The sequence below is a fragment of the Acipenser ruthenus genome, chromosome 19 (assembly GCF_902713425.1).
Source record: "Acipenser ruthenus chromosome 19, fAciRut3.2 maternal haplotype, whole genome shotgun sequence".
Lineage (NCBI taxonomy): Eukaryota > Metazoa > Chordata > Actinopteri > Acipenseriformes > Acipenseridae > Acipenser > Acipenser ruthenus.
In genome coordinates this window covers 24,845,731-24,858,474 of record NC_081207.1, presented here as the reverse complement: position 1 = coordinate 24,858,474, position 12,744 = coordinate 24,845,731, and the positions used below count along the sequence as shown (strand labels likewise).

The following is a 12,744-nucleotide window of genomic DNA, read 5'->3' as shown; positions in this document are numbered from 1 at the left end:
GGTATGCAATGAATACATTATAGAGAGCATGTTCGGATTGGCATTTGTTTAACAACTGAATCCATCTTGTGTGAGTATGCCCATTTATTTCACTAACTGTTTTACCAAAAGGTAAACGCAGGGCTTGCAGCAACAGTCTTTGTTTTTCATTTACAATATTTCAACAAAATCTTTGTAGACAAAGAAACCTCAACAGAAAATGTTTTGAGCTGGGAAAAGCATTTTAGAAAAATATAAATTTGAGCAATAAACAGCACAAGCTTTATAACTGACTGTGTAAATCAGATAAAAATCAAATTGCTTATTTGATATGTTTATTAGATTACATTGTCCTCAAATCCGCTTAAAGGTAATTGCAGTGGGGAATATTAACATGTTCAGGTAGCTGTCAAAATGTGTTTCTTTCTGTTAACAGTTTGTTTTCTGTTCCACAAATGGGGGTGGGCGTGGAGGTGGTGGTGGGGCAGTGAAGGTTTTACTCGGAGGAAATGGTATTTAGTGTTAAAACACGATCGCTGAATCCCTCTGACAAAAGAAATTCATGTAATATGCAAATCACAGCATGTTGGCATCGCCATATGCTGAGTACTACAGCCCCCAAGTCCGATTTGCATTTTAAGGAGGGTATCACTCCAAGGGTCCCCTGCTCTTTTGTTGGCACAGTGATAAAATGAACAGCTCTCCGTTTAAGATTCTATTAAATATTTTCATTGGCACAGTACCCTTATCAGGGTGGCTAATTAGCTCTTGAGTATGGGGGAGAGGGGGGCTGTTGAGCAGTATCTGTAAGGTTTTTGGAATCGGGCTCCTTCTATTGCTTTGTTAATTTTCTATTTTAAAATAAAATAAAGGGATGCATATTTTAACAACCTTATTTTGGTGCCTGGAGCAGCAACCAATTATGTTGTAATTAAATATTTACTCAGTTGATCCAGGAATGCTGGACGTGTCCTCTTGATAATGCATGCCTGACAAGATTTTATTCAAGGCTGTTTTCCAAATACAAACCTACTCTTTCAAGGGCTGACTGTCTGTCTGTTTGCCTGGCTGTCGGTCTGTCTTATAAATAAGGGTTATTTATTTCTGATGGTTCGGTTTCACAGCAAGTTTTAGCATTTTTATGTATTTATTTATTTAATTTCATTATTTAAAAAACTCAACCTTCTATACTAAGGTAAAACAAATGTTCTCACACACTGTTCTAATAGTTTTGCACAAGAATGAATGAGTGTTTTTAAACTGTAAACATAATAAGCACAACATGATGAATAAACTTTAAACATGCATTTAGAAAGCTTACAATAAGAATAATAATTAACTCCTTTTTTAATGCCTGTCAACTTTCAAACACAGGATTTTAACCCTATGAATGGGGGAGAGAGAGAGAACACTATGTTTGTTGTCAGAGACAAATGGCGTTTTGGTAATGTTCATGTGCTGAATTTAATTTTCAAACACCATATTAATCATCACAAGTGCCTTTTCTTCTCCCTGGTCGCTCAGACCCTCGTCTCTGTGACAGACAGCCAGCCTGCGGCCCACACCGCCACCCATCCCACAAGGCCGTGCAGCAATTGTCCGCCTGGCATGTGACAAATGGGAGGCTGGCAGGTGTCAGGGTGTATGTCACTTACAAGGGGTGCAAGCAGGCAGGAAAGTAGTGCTACCCAGAGCCATCAAACTAAAGCAAATGAGTGCTCTAGAGTATGGGTCTCCAACCTTGATGATGGTTTTTAACACATTTTCAACTGAGCCAGTACAATGTATATAGCTAATTATTCAAATATATATATACAGAAGTATTCACCACACTGCAAAGTTTTCACATTTTGTTGGCACCTGAGTGTACTCCACAACGCTTTCAAATTAGACTTTACATGTAGAATCTACACAAACTACTCCACATTGATACAGTTAAAAAATGCATATAAATTATAAATAAGTAAGATTTACAGAGAAAAACAGATTAATCTCAGTTGCATAAGTATTCAACCCCTTTGCTACTGCAGCCCTAAATCAGCTCAGGTGCAAATGATTTGCTTGAAAGGTCACAAAATTATTGAAATGGTTTCAGCCTGTGTGTAATCAAAGTGGTTTAACTTGTAGATCATTTCCCTCAGGTATATAAAGACTTTCAAGCTGCAACTCACATAGTGATCCAACAAAGCAACCATGAAGACCAAGGAGCTTTCAAAACAAGTCAGAGATAAAGTGGTAGAGGTACAGAGCAGGAGAAGGGTACAAGAAAATTTAAAAGGCACTGATTATCCCTCTCAGCACAGTGAAGTCCATCATTAAGAAGTAGAAGATGCATCATACCACCCAGACACTACCCAGATCAGGTCGCCCTCCCAAACTGAGCAGCCTGGCAAGCAGGAAACTTGTTTGGGATGTCACTCTGAAGCCAACAATGACCTTGAGATATCTGCAAAGTTCTGTGTCTGAGATGGGAGTCAGTGTTCACACATCAACAATAAGCCGGTCCCTACACAAAGCTGGCCTGTATGGATGGGTGGCAAGAAAGAAGCCATTACTCAAAAAGCCTCATCTTAAGGCATGTATGGATTTTGCAAAAAAGCATGTAGATGATACTGCAGACATGTGGAAAAAGGTTTTGTGGTCACATGATACAAAAATTGAACTTTTCGCAAGCCCAACACTGCACATCACCCAGTCAACACCATCCCAACTGTCAAGCATGGTGGTGGCAGCATCATGTTATGGGGATGCTTCTCTTCAGCAGGGACTGGGAAGCTTGTCAGGATAGAGGGGAGAATGGATGGTGGAAAGTAGATGCAAATCCTTGAGGAAAACCTGTTTGAGTCAGCCAAAACTCTGAAACTGGGGAGGAAATTCACATTTCAGCAGAACAATGACCTGAAGCACAAAGCCAAAGCCACACTGGAGTGGTTGATCAAGAAGAGAAGTAATGTTCTTGAGTGGCCCAGTCAAAGTCCTGACTTGAATCGAATCGAAAATTTATGGCGAGACTTGAAGATTGCAGTCCATCGACGATCCCCAACAAACTTATCAGAACTAGAGCAATTTTCCCATGAAGAATGGGCAAAAAATGTCACCATCCTACTGTGCAAAGCTAGTAGAGACCTATTCAAAAAGATTCATAGCAGTAATTGCTGCAAAAAGGTGCTTCTACCAAGTACTGACTTAAGGGGCTGAACACTTATGCAACCAGTAAATTTCATTTTGTACATTTTCTTTGAAAGTTTTGCTGACATTTAACCTCCTCCTCATATAACAGTGTTCAGTTTAATCACAAAACCAATTTTAGAGCACCTGTCAGTTTCTGCTTGAGAGAGGCCCCAACGGCAGGCAGTGGGGAGTCAGGCCAGAGATGTGCTCGCTTGCAGATCTGTGGAGAAAAGCTCACAGTAGCCAATTCCTGTCCTTTTTGGAAACACTGAATTCACTGATAAATTGTGGATATTGTTGTTGTTTTAATCTACCTGTGGGAGAACCAGATTTCCTTGAAATTTGCCTCCCATTTCGATTCAACTAGATAAGACAATGGGGCCAAAGATTATTTTTTGTATTTGAAGAGTTGACTAATATCTTTCCAGCTTTTGTGATTGCCTTTCCTTCAGTTCTGACATCGGAACTGCAGTTGCAGTATAGGTAGCAGTTAACTTGCAGGCCAGCACACCCTTCTGTTGTTTCCAGCTGACTGCACTTTCCCTGCATTAAAGTGCAGTTGCTGTTGCTAGTTTTTTTTTTTTCTGTAGAGCTCTCTTCCTCCTGTAGCAGAGAGATGTATTTAAAAGGGACAGTGATATCTAGTGTAGTGCCTAATGTATCCTAAGCTGACATAATTTCTTGCAAGCTCCCCTACACTACAGTCTGTTTTTAATGAACTGCATAAACACTGAACCCATTAAATGGCAATCTGTTTATCTGGGTCTAATTAAATATATGTATATGTTGTGTGTGTGTGTGTGTGTGTGTGTGTGTGTGTGTGTATCCAAATGTACTTAATGAGCAAAACTTAGGACCTCTGGCCTTCCTCTAGGTTTTGAGTGGGGCTCGTTAGCAATGTCCAGTTCATTGATTTCAAAGCTGCATTTTGCGAAAGCCACTTGCCCCATGAATTATCTGGACACATTGATCGGAGCTGATCGAGAAACATTTCAAGGAACGGAGGTCTAGGTAAGGGGGCTGGGGGTTGAATGGGAAATATATGATATCCAACTGACCCACCCCTCCCCTCCGCAAATGAGACACAAATGAGTGGATTTGCAATTAATGTGGCCTGAATGACTGCTTTTATTGATTGCCTTCCCTCTGCAATTATATATCTGTTGTTTACATTCCAGGATCTTAGTTATTGGCAAGGAATTCAATAATTATTGCATTATTTAACGTTAACGTGTAGTGGAGTTGTTAAAGCCAATCGCTGGGCTGATTGAGGGAACTGTTGCGCTGGATGGCCTGCACTCAATCTCCTATGCTTTTATTGGCTCTTGAACAGGGCCAGTGGGCAGCCTGGCACATTAGTGATGGGTAAATAAAACTATTATAGGGAGGATCATGCAGTTTAGGTGGTAGTCACAAAAGTTAGCATTATGTATACAATCATCAAAATCAATGGGGAAAAATGCTCTCAGTCTAACTGCAAGGCATGCAAAACTACAGTACCAGCCTCCATACACCTGCTCGCTAGCACCTCCTCCTGCAGGGGAGAGAGCAGGGCGAGGAGGGGCTGGCAGCATGGCGCTCTGGCGCACCGGAAGGGCACGTCTGTTCTTGGAATGGACGCATTGAGTCACAGGGCCGCAATACAGAGGCTCGGCATGTCACGGCTCGCAGGGGCTAATTCAAGCCAGCCGCGGAGCTTGGCACTGGGCACTGCTCCTGTGGTTGCTGCTGCTGCTGCTTGGGGATGGAGACTAGCAGAAAGTATAAGATAAATCTGCTGAGAATGATTCCTCTTACAAAAAAAGAACGCACAGTAATGACTTTCTAATGCAGTACAGTACAGTAGCCAGTAGTGTAATCTACATTTAAGTTATTCTACAGTGTTGCAGTATTATGGCAAACTACAAGACTGGTACCACAAGTACGATACACAATACGTTTTTCTATTTTTTTTCTTTTTTTTATTATTATATTTATTTTTCCTCCCTGAGTTAAACTCGTCTTAAATTTTGCGTTTTACATCCTTTTGTACACCTATTTCAAACTACCGTGGATAATGTAAACAAACTGGTAAACCCACACGGTCTGGTTTTTGATGAAGCTGATTTCACTGAACTGTGGAAGGAAGCAGTAAACATTCAGCCATGAATCTTATTTTAGTCTACAATTGAACATGATTGGTAAAATGAAGAACAAATGTCCCAATTATCTTTCAGCCAAGGCCCAAACCAATAGCAGCTCATGCTCTGCACATTGCTGATGGACGGGGGGCTTTAGTCTTCAGTGCTGTCAGCTCGTCTGCCAGGAACGATATATTTACCTTGAGAGAGCACGGTAGAGAAACAGCCTGGCTTTCCCTCTAAGTGCTGGGAATAGCAGCAGTAATTAGAAAGCAATACACATTCATACACTCATTGGATAATTCATGGAGGGATTTCTCCAGGTTCCTGAAAATTGCTAGCCATTTAGCCTGTGGCTAGCCCCTCTTTTTAATGCATTAACTTTATATTACCACAGGACCCCCATTTATTGAAAAAAATGACAGCAGGTCTTAATACCTTAATATCTGTTTTTTTTTTTGTTTTTTTTTTATTTCTTAGCAGACATTTATTTCTTATCCAGAGTGACTTACAATTGTTACAAGATATCACATTATTTCACTTTTTTTTTTTTTTACATACAATTACCCATTTATATAGTTGGGGTTTTTACTGGAGCAATCTAGGTAAAGTACCTTGCTCAAGGGTACAACAGCAGTGTCCCCCACTGGGGATTGAACCCACAACCCTCCGGTCAAGAGTCCAGAGCCCTAACCACTACTCCACACTGCTGCCCGATTTTGTCCATAAAAGTCTGTAAAACACAGTAGTATTTACTAGTACCTATTGTAATCACCATCAGTTAATGTGAAGCTACATACAGAAACTAGGTATTATTTTTTTAATTTATTTTTTTTAATTAATTTTAATTTATATATATATATATATATATATATATATATATATATATATATATATATATATATATATATATATATATATATAACTATTATCTATTATGAACTGCTCTTAATTACTTTTTAAAGAAAGAATATGAATAATTTAAAGTCATTTTTTCTATGGGTGATTTTAACCATGAGCGAGGTAGACTGGGCCTCCTGATCTGCCAGGCAGGGGCCTCTTAGGAGTGGGGAGCAGGAGAGGGGGGGGGGGGGTTGCTGAACAGAGACACCCCAGTGAGTCCATCTCCATTCTCAACATGACTTTTTCATTAAGCTGCTGAATTCCTGTGCACCACTTTGACGTGATTTGATTTATCAGTGCAAGGATTCAGGATCATAGGAAACTGTGCCTTGGATGAAAGTGAGGAGGAAAAATTGGATTATACAGTACTTTTTGTCTTTTTCCACTTTTCATAAAACAGGAGGCAATACAGTTTGGTCATCTAGCTCTTTCTTCAGGCTTGGACACAACATTAGAAACACTTGCCATAACACTGTCAGTAGGGTCGATAGCCCACTGTGGGCAGCCAATACTTGGTGATTCTGCAAGGTGTCTAAATTGTATGAGACGAATATGTGTCCGTTTCTCGGTGGATATCGTTTCTAATTTATCTTGGAAACTGATGCACCGGCCAATCTCTCTATCTAAAAATTGTTCCAAGGTTAAATTCTGGCCTCTCCTTATTAACAAACTGCCTGTTTGTCTGACTTGTTGTATTAATCTTAGTACTATAATCTACTCTGTGTGTCTGTACTGATTACCAAACCATTTTGGTCTTTCTTGAGCTAACTTCTGCCATTGCTTTACATAAGCCTATAGCCCTAAATTTGCCATTGGTCTGCCCCCCACCCATACATCCCGCACCCCCCACCCCCCACCCCCCACACACCCTTTCCCTGTTGATTCCCGGCAGAGTGCTGGTAAATGATTGTATTTGTCAGCTGGTGGTGTATTGGGGCCCTTTGTGGTTTCCCAGTGCAGACACTTGACCCACAGACAGAGAACTCTTAATGGTTCATTTCGAATGGATTAGCCCGATTAGCACTAGGCTGGCTTTCAACGTGGCGGGGTGCAGGCAGAGCCCACAGAGCAGGAGAGAGAGAGGGAAGAGAGGCTCCCTAGAGCTGGGGAGACCGTGGTGTTTCACTGCCTGATCGATCAAGCCACATGAATACAGTAGAGTTTAAAACAATATATATATATATATATATATATATATATATATATATATATATATATATATATATAAATTCACAAATTACTCCAAATTCCAGTTAGGCCAAGTTGAGTAAGGGCCTGTCACTGTCACTGTTCTCAATGTTTCATGATTTTGACAAGCAAGTCAGATAATGAAAAACAGTGAAAAATTGTAGGTTACAACATTTTTCAAAATTCCAGACTGGCCTGTTTAATTAATATATTGACAAATATCCTCTTCATATTCACCCTTATCGTTTCACACTCAATAATACTGTATACAAGGTGAAACTAGAAACTCTAGTATAGAAAGTTTAGCCACAATATCTGTCTACTTTTTTAACAATTCCATCTGAAAATATGTGTAATTTCTTGAAAATGATATTAAAAAAGGTGTGTTGAATTTAAAGTATTGAGATAGTTTTGTAGAATATTTGTAAAAACCCATGCATAACAGTAATATTTCAGGCCATTAACCAAATACCATACTACATTGTGGTGGGCATGCACGTGCCAGCGTGATCTCAGTTTTGACATGGAAGTGACTTTATGTTCCAGTTCCTCTGCGACCTCTCCCCTTTAGAAATAACAAATGCGTGTAGCTGCCTAAAGTCAGAGAGTGTCTTTGTGAGCTCCTCTGTTGAGACACAATTAGGAAATTGCTGTGATGGACAGGCTGTGAAAAGACGTCATAATGGCTTTATAGAATTTAAAATCCTCTGATCGTTTCTGCCACTCGCTGCTCTCCTCGTCTGTTTTGAATCTAGCAAGGGTACCGTCAGTTACTGCTGGAACACACCCCATGATTTACCATCCACACAGTTTTAAATGCAACCTGTGCTTTTACTGAGAGCTTTCCTCCTAATATAATAACTACTATGCATGTGTTCATTTGTACATGTCAGGTGGTTGAGGAAAGGGGAGGCAGAGTGCTTCGTAGTTTGGGCTGAAGTACTGAGCTGGACTTGAGCAGTGCAGCCTTGTAGTTTGAGCCTAGTGATTTGAAATCAGGGACTGGGGAGACGGCAGTGTAGCCTAGTGGTTGGAACTGAAGAAAAGGGAGGCATTTTGGCCTTGGGATTTGAGTTGAGGGTCTGGGAGGGTGGCAACATAGTCTAGTGGTTAAAGCTGGATAAGAGTGACTGCCTGGTTTGTATTAAGTCTTAACTAAGTCTTTGTTTTAGCTGTCTATTGTACAGTTATTCCTTGAGGCACTGTGTAAATTGAAACTGAATTGTATTGTACATAGACCGCTTTGCAAGAGCAGATTTCCCCCCCAGTCTATCACTGAAAAGAGTTCCAACATCTGTTCAGACAAACCCGAGATTCAGTTTCCCAGATCAGATACGATGATGTAAGTTTTCTTTGAATAAATCTTTCTGTCAAGGGCTAATGTACCTGGTGTGCTGCAGCGTGTGAAGGGAGGACAACTATAAATCAGACTGAAAATATTTCCAGCAGCACCTATTCAATTACATCACCCAGCATCAGACACTGAAAAAAAAATAACATACCATCTCGCAAAACCTTTTAAAAAATCACCTTTTAACTCTATTAGGCAGAGCAGTGGGGCTTGCAAACCTAGGGTTCCAGGAACCAGAATTCTAATGTACATTTTAGGTGTTGCTGAGTAGAAATGCGAAATGTGACACCCCAGCAAGTGCAATACAATTGTGCTGAAAACCCAGTTTAAATATCACAAGAAAATTAAATATTGTGAGAAAATGACTGGATCATTTCAGGGAAATGAGAGGTTTTTTGTATCCATACCTGATTTAATTTGGTTAAAAAAAAAGTGTTTCCATTGCTTTAATAAAAGCTATGCAGTACAATATGTGCAATTTTAGTGTGCTCGAGGGACAGGCAATGTGCATTAACACATTTTACCTGGAGTGACTGCTGTGGTACTTTAGTTGGGTTTTCTATCCAGGGTCGTAGTTTTGACAACATCTCTTCTTTGTAGATCAGCTCTAGGGGGGTGGGCTTTCTGGCAGACATCTTAGGAAGGTCAAAAATACCAATAAAAGTTGTCATAATACTGTCGTGCTGGAGGCCTCAAAACCAGCAATGGACCACTGTGCAATACAGGTATTTCCATTGCTGATAATTCTGGGTTGAGCTAATGGTTATACTGGCTAGGGTAATACACTATTAGATATTTCATAAATCCCTTTTGAAAATTTGTAACTTTTCTGTAGACGACAAGATGACTGGAGCTTTCAGAAAGCTTAGCTGCTGTGACATGTTTTTTTTTTATTTTTACTTTCCGCTTTGTAATTTGGTAAAAGGGTTTCTTCTCCTCCTGGGGAGATGTTTAGGAATGTAATGGTTAGTCTCAGAATGTAGTTCTCACTGTTGCCCGCTCACTCTCTCTCTCTGTCGCTCTCTAAAAGGAAAGATTTGACTGGCCCCGATCAATATTCTTTATCCCATGCGTGAAACAGGCAGATGTTTGGAGTTTCCTTTTTAGAAGCTGGAGGAAGCTACAGGCTGCTTCTCTTGAGCACAGGAATCAACGTTCCCAGTTCAGTCCCCTTGTCAGGGTGATTTTTTACTTCACTTCCACTGTTTGGTTCTTATTGGTCTGGTTTTCCATATAGACCGTAATCAATGGTCCAGACCAGATAACTGGTGGTTTCTTACAATGTTACCTTAAATAATTTCAGTAAACCAGCACAGAAGACTGATGAAGACATTAGCTGAAGCGTTTAACTAAAATGACTTAGAAAATAATATATATATATCATTACTGGAACTTACTGTCTGCTATGAACAGGTGACAGCTCAGGTTAATAGCAGTCTGTTCTCCCTGGTAATATTTAAATTTAGCACTCCTGAAAGACGGACAATGAGACTGGCTACAGTCAAGCCTTTCAGCTCTGCAAGAGAGAGCACCTCAATCCTAACCTGAAGACTCTCTACCATCAAGCACTGTGCCTCTATCAAGCATCAGTGGTTAAGCATTATGTCAGATTGCTTGGTGGTTTTGTGATGTAGGTTACAGTAATGTCCACTGGGGGCTAGGTTGAAACCACAGTACTTAAAGTTGTATTTAAACCCAGACCTCTTGAGGTGAAAGGCAAAAAAGCCAGTGAATAAATACAGGTCCTATTAACTGTGTTTTGTTCTAAAGGTTTTTCTCTCACTTGTCTCTCTCGCAGCACCTACAGCAGCACGAGAGCAGCGTGGAAGGGGAGGCGTGCTATTACCACTGTGTGCTGTGTAACTACTCCACCAAGGCCAAGCTCAACCTGATCCAGCACGTTCGCTCCATGAAGCACCAGCGCAGCGAGAGCCTGCGCAAACTGCAGCGCCTTCAGAAAGGGCTCCCAGAGGAAGAGGAGGAACTGGGCACGATCTTCACTATCCGCAAGTGTCCATCCGCTGACACAGGTAGAACTGTTCCACACACACTCACACACCGAGAGATATCAAAGCCTCACAGTCACATACCACTTTATACAGCTGCAGATGGATGCCTCCCAAGTTTTATAAGCAGCAGCAGCTTGATAGAGGTGTACATATATCTGGAGAACCACTTCACCAATTGTGATGGTTCTTCATTCTTAAGCCTAGGTTATTGAGTGAATCACCCACCTCTATCTGTTCGTATGTCACACTCCCATTTTTACATGTACATATGGTGGCTTTACTGTAGGTCATGGTACTTATTCACAATGCTGCTTCTTCTAATTTTACAGCTGGAGCAGTGAATTTATGTTACGGAAAATAGTTTTTTGGTACCTTGTTCTCTACAGTGTCTTTAATTTGCTGGCTTTCATATTTCAAATTCTAGACTGAATTTCTTTTTATAATTTTTTTTATTGATACTGTATTGCATTTGCTGGCTAAGATCCAATTACTGTGTTCCTAATCTGGACTTGTGTACCATTTGTAATGAATTTAAAACCAGATTAAATGCATGACTGTAGTGATGTTGTTTCCAAAAAAGAAAACACGCTTTGCGCTAAGGGCAATTGCTTACAAAGTGGAGACAAGTAGAGGAAAAATGCTAATTACCCCAACTCAGACATTTCCGGAGTCTTTATTGTTCTTTTTGAAATTAGAGAGTTATTTGGCTTTTCTTCTCTAAGGAATAGTTTCCACAACAAGCTGTGAAGAGAGCACAGTCTTGTCTTTTGGTGTTTGGATGGATTCTCCTGTACTGTGCATTTACTGTATTTCACTACGGTTAGCCAGGTTTTTATAATGCTTTGCTTAGCTGTGAATGTTGGCATATTATACAAATATAGCATCAAAAGTTAACCACCGGTGACATCATCAGTATCCAGCAGGGGTTACCATATCAAGTATGAGAAAGGTAGGGAAAGAATATTTGAATTGAAAAGAAAGACCAATCTCTTCGTTTAACATAGATATTGATATTGTGCAGCTTTGTCCACCTGTACTGGATTTTGCTAGTACAAGTGGACGACCATTTTTATTCTAAAAATAAACTAAAATAAAACGGCATGAGATCTATGTAAGAAATGTAATATAAATCCATTATATATTTATTTTGAGCTCACAGTAAAAATAAGTTTAGGTTCTTATTTCCATTTTAATAAAACAAAACAAAAGCATTTATGTTAAGGTGCGTGTCACTCAATTCTACTCATTGATAAACAGTCTGTTTGGGGCACTGCCACTCTGCCAGCCCTGCCGATTTAAAGAAGCATTCAGTGATTTTCTGTTCTTTCTGTAGAAGAAAAAACAAGAAAGGAACAGGACACAGCATTTGTTAAAGCCGTGTTTAAGAGAGTGAGCGTCGCTCAATTAACACGTTGTCTTTTCTCTGTTTTTTTCCTAATTGTTCTGACTCTTGCCCCCTGACACTGGGTCCTGACAAAGGGGCTCCATTGTGTGCCCCCCCCTCCTCATGAGGCGCTGGTGTCCTGCTCACAGAGGCTCCCTGTGTTATGTAAAACCAGGCTCTAAAGACGCTTTGTTCCAAGGAGGCAGGGATAATGAAGCCAGGGGCTGGGAAATTACGCAAAAGCCAGTCACAGATCTGAGGCGAAGCATTAGAGAATGTATTTAGCTGAGCAATTAAGGACAATTAAGCTTTCTGCTTGCTGCACTCCAAATATGTTAATGACCGTAATACAGTGGACAAGAAGGCAGGCAAGCAGGCTGAGGCAAAAGGCAGTCTGTTTAGGTTAAAAGGAGGGAAATAAAGAACAACAGCCATGCTGGGTTTGCAGTTTTTTTTTTCTGTCTGGTAAGCTTTGAAGTATGTTAATGGATGTCCATATTTGCAAACAGTACCTTGGTAAAGCCACTTGACAGAAGTAATAAACGAAACATAGAAAAGCCCACATATCAGGACTGTAGCACAGTGAATAGCTGTGTGTGTTTTATAAGGAAGAGGAATGCACACAGACATGTTTATCCC

At 40.3% G+C, this 12,744-nt stretch overlaps 1 protein-coding gene across 4 annotated transcripts in view; it reads left to right on the top strand.

Moving 5' to 3' along the window:
• Nucleotides 1-12,744, top strand: part of LOC117424535 (zinc finger homeobox protein 3-like) — a 147,689-nt gene that overhangs the window by 74,289 nt on the left and 60,656 nt on the right. For all 4 annotated transcript variants that reach the window (XM_034040954.3, XM_034040953.3, XM_034040952.3 and 1 more), the window contains exon 4: nt 10,511-10,742. In XM_034040954.3, the coding sequence (XP_033896845.3) occupies nt 10,511-10,742 (232 nt within the window). The remainder of the gene's footprint in view (nt 1-10,510; nt 10,743-12,744) is intronic.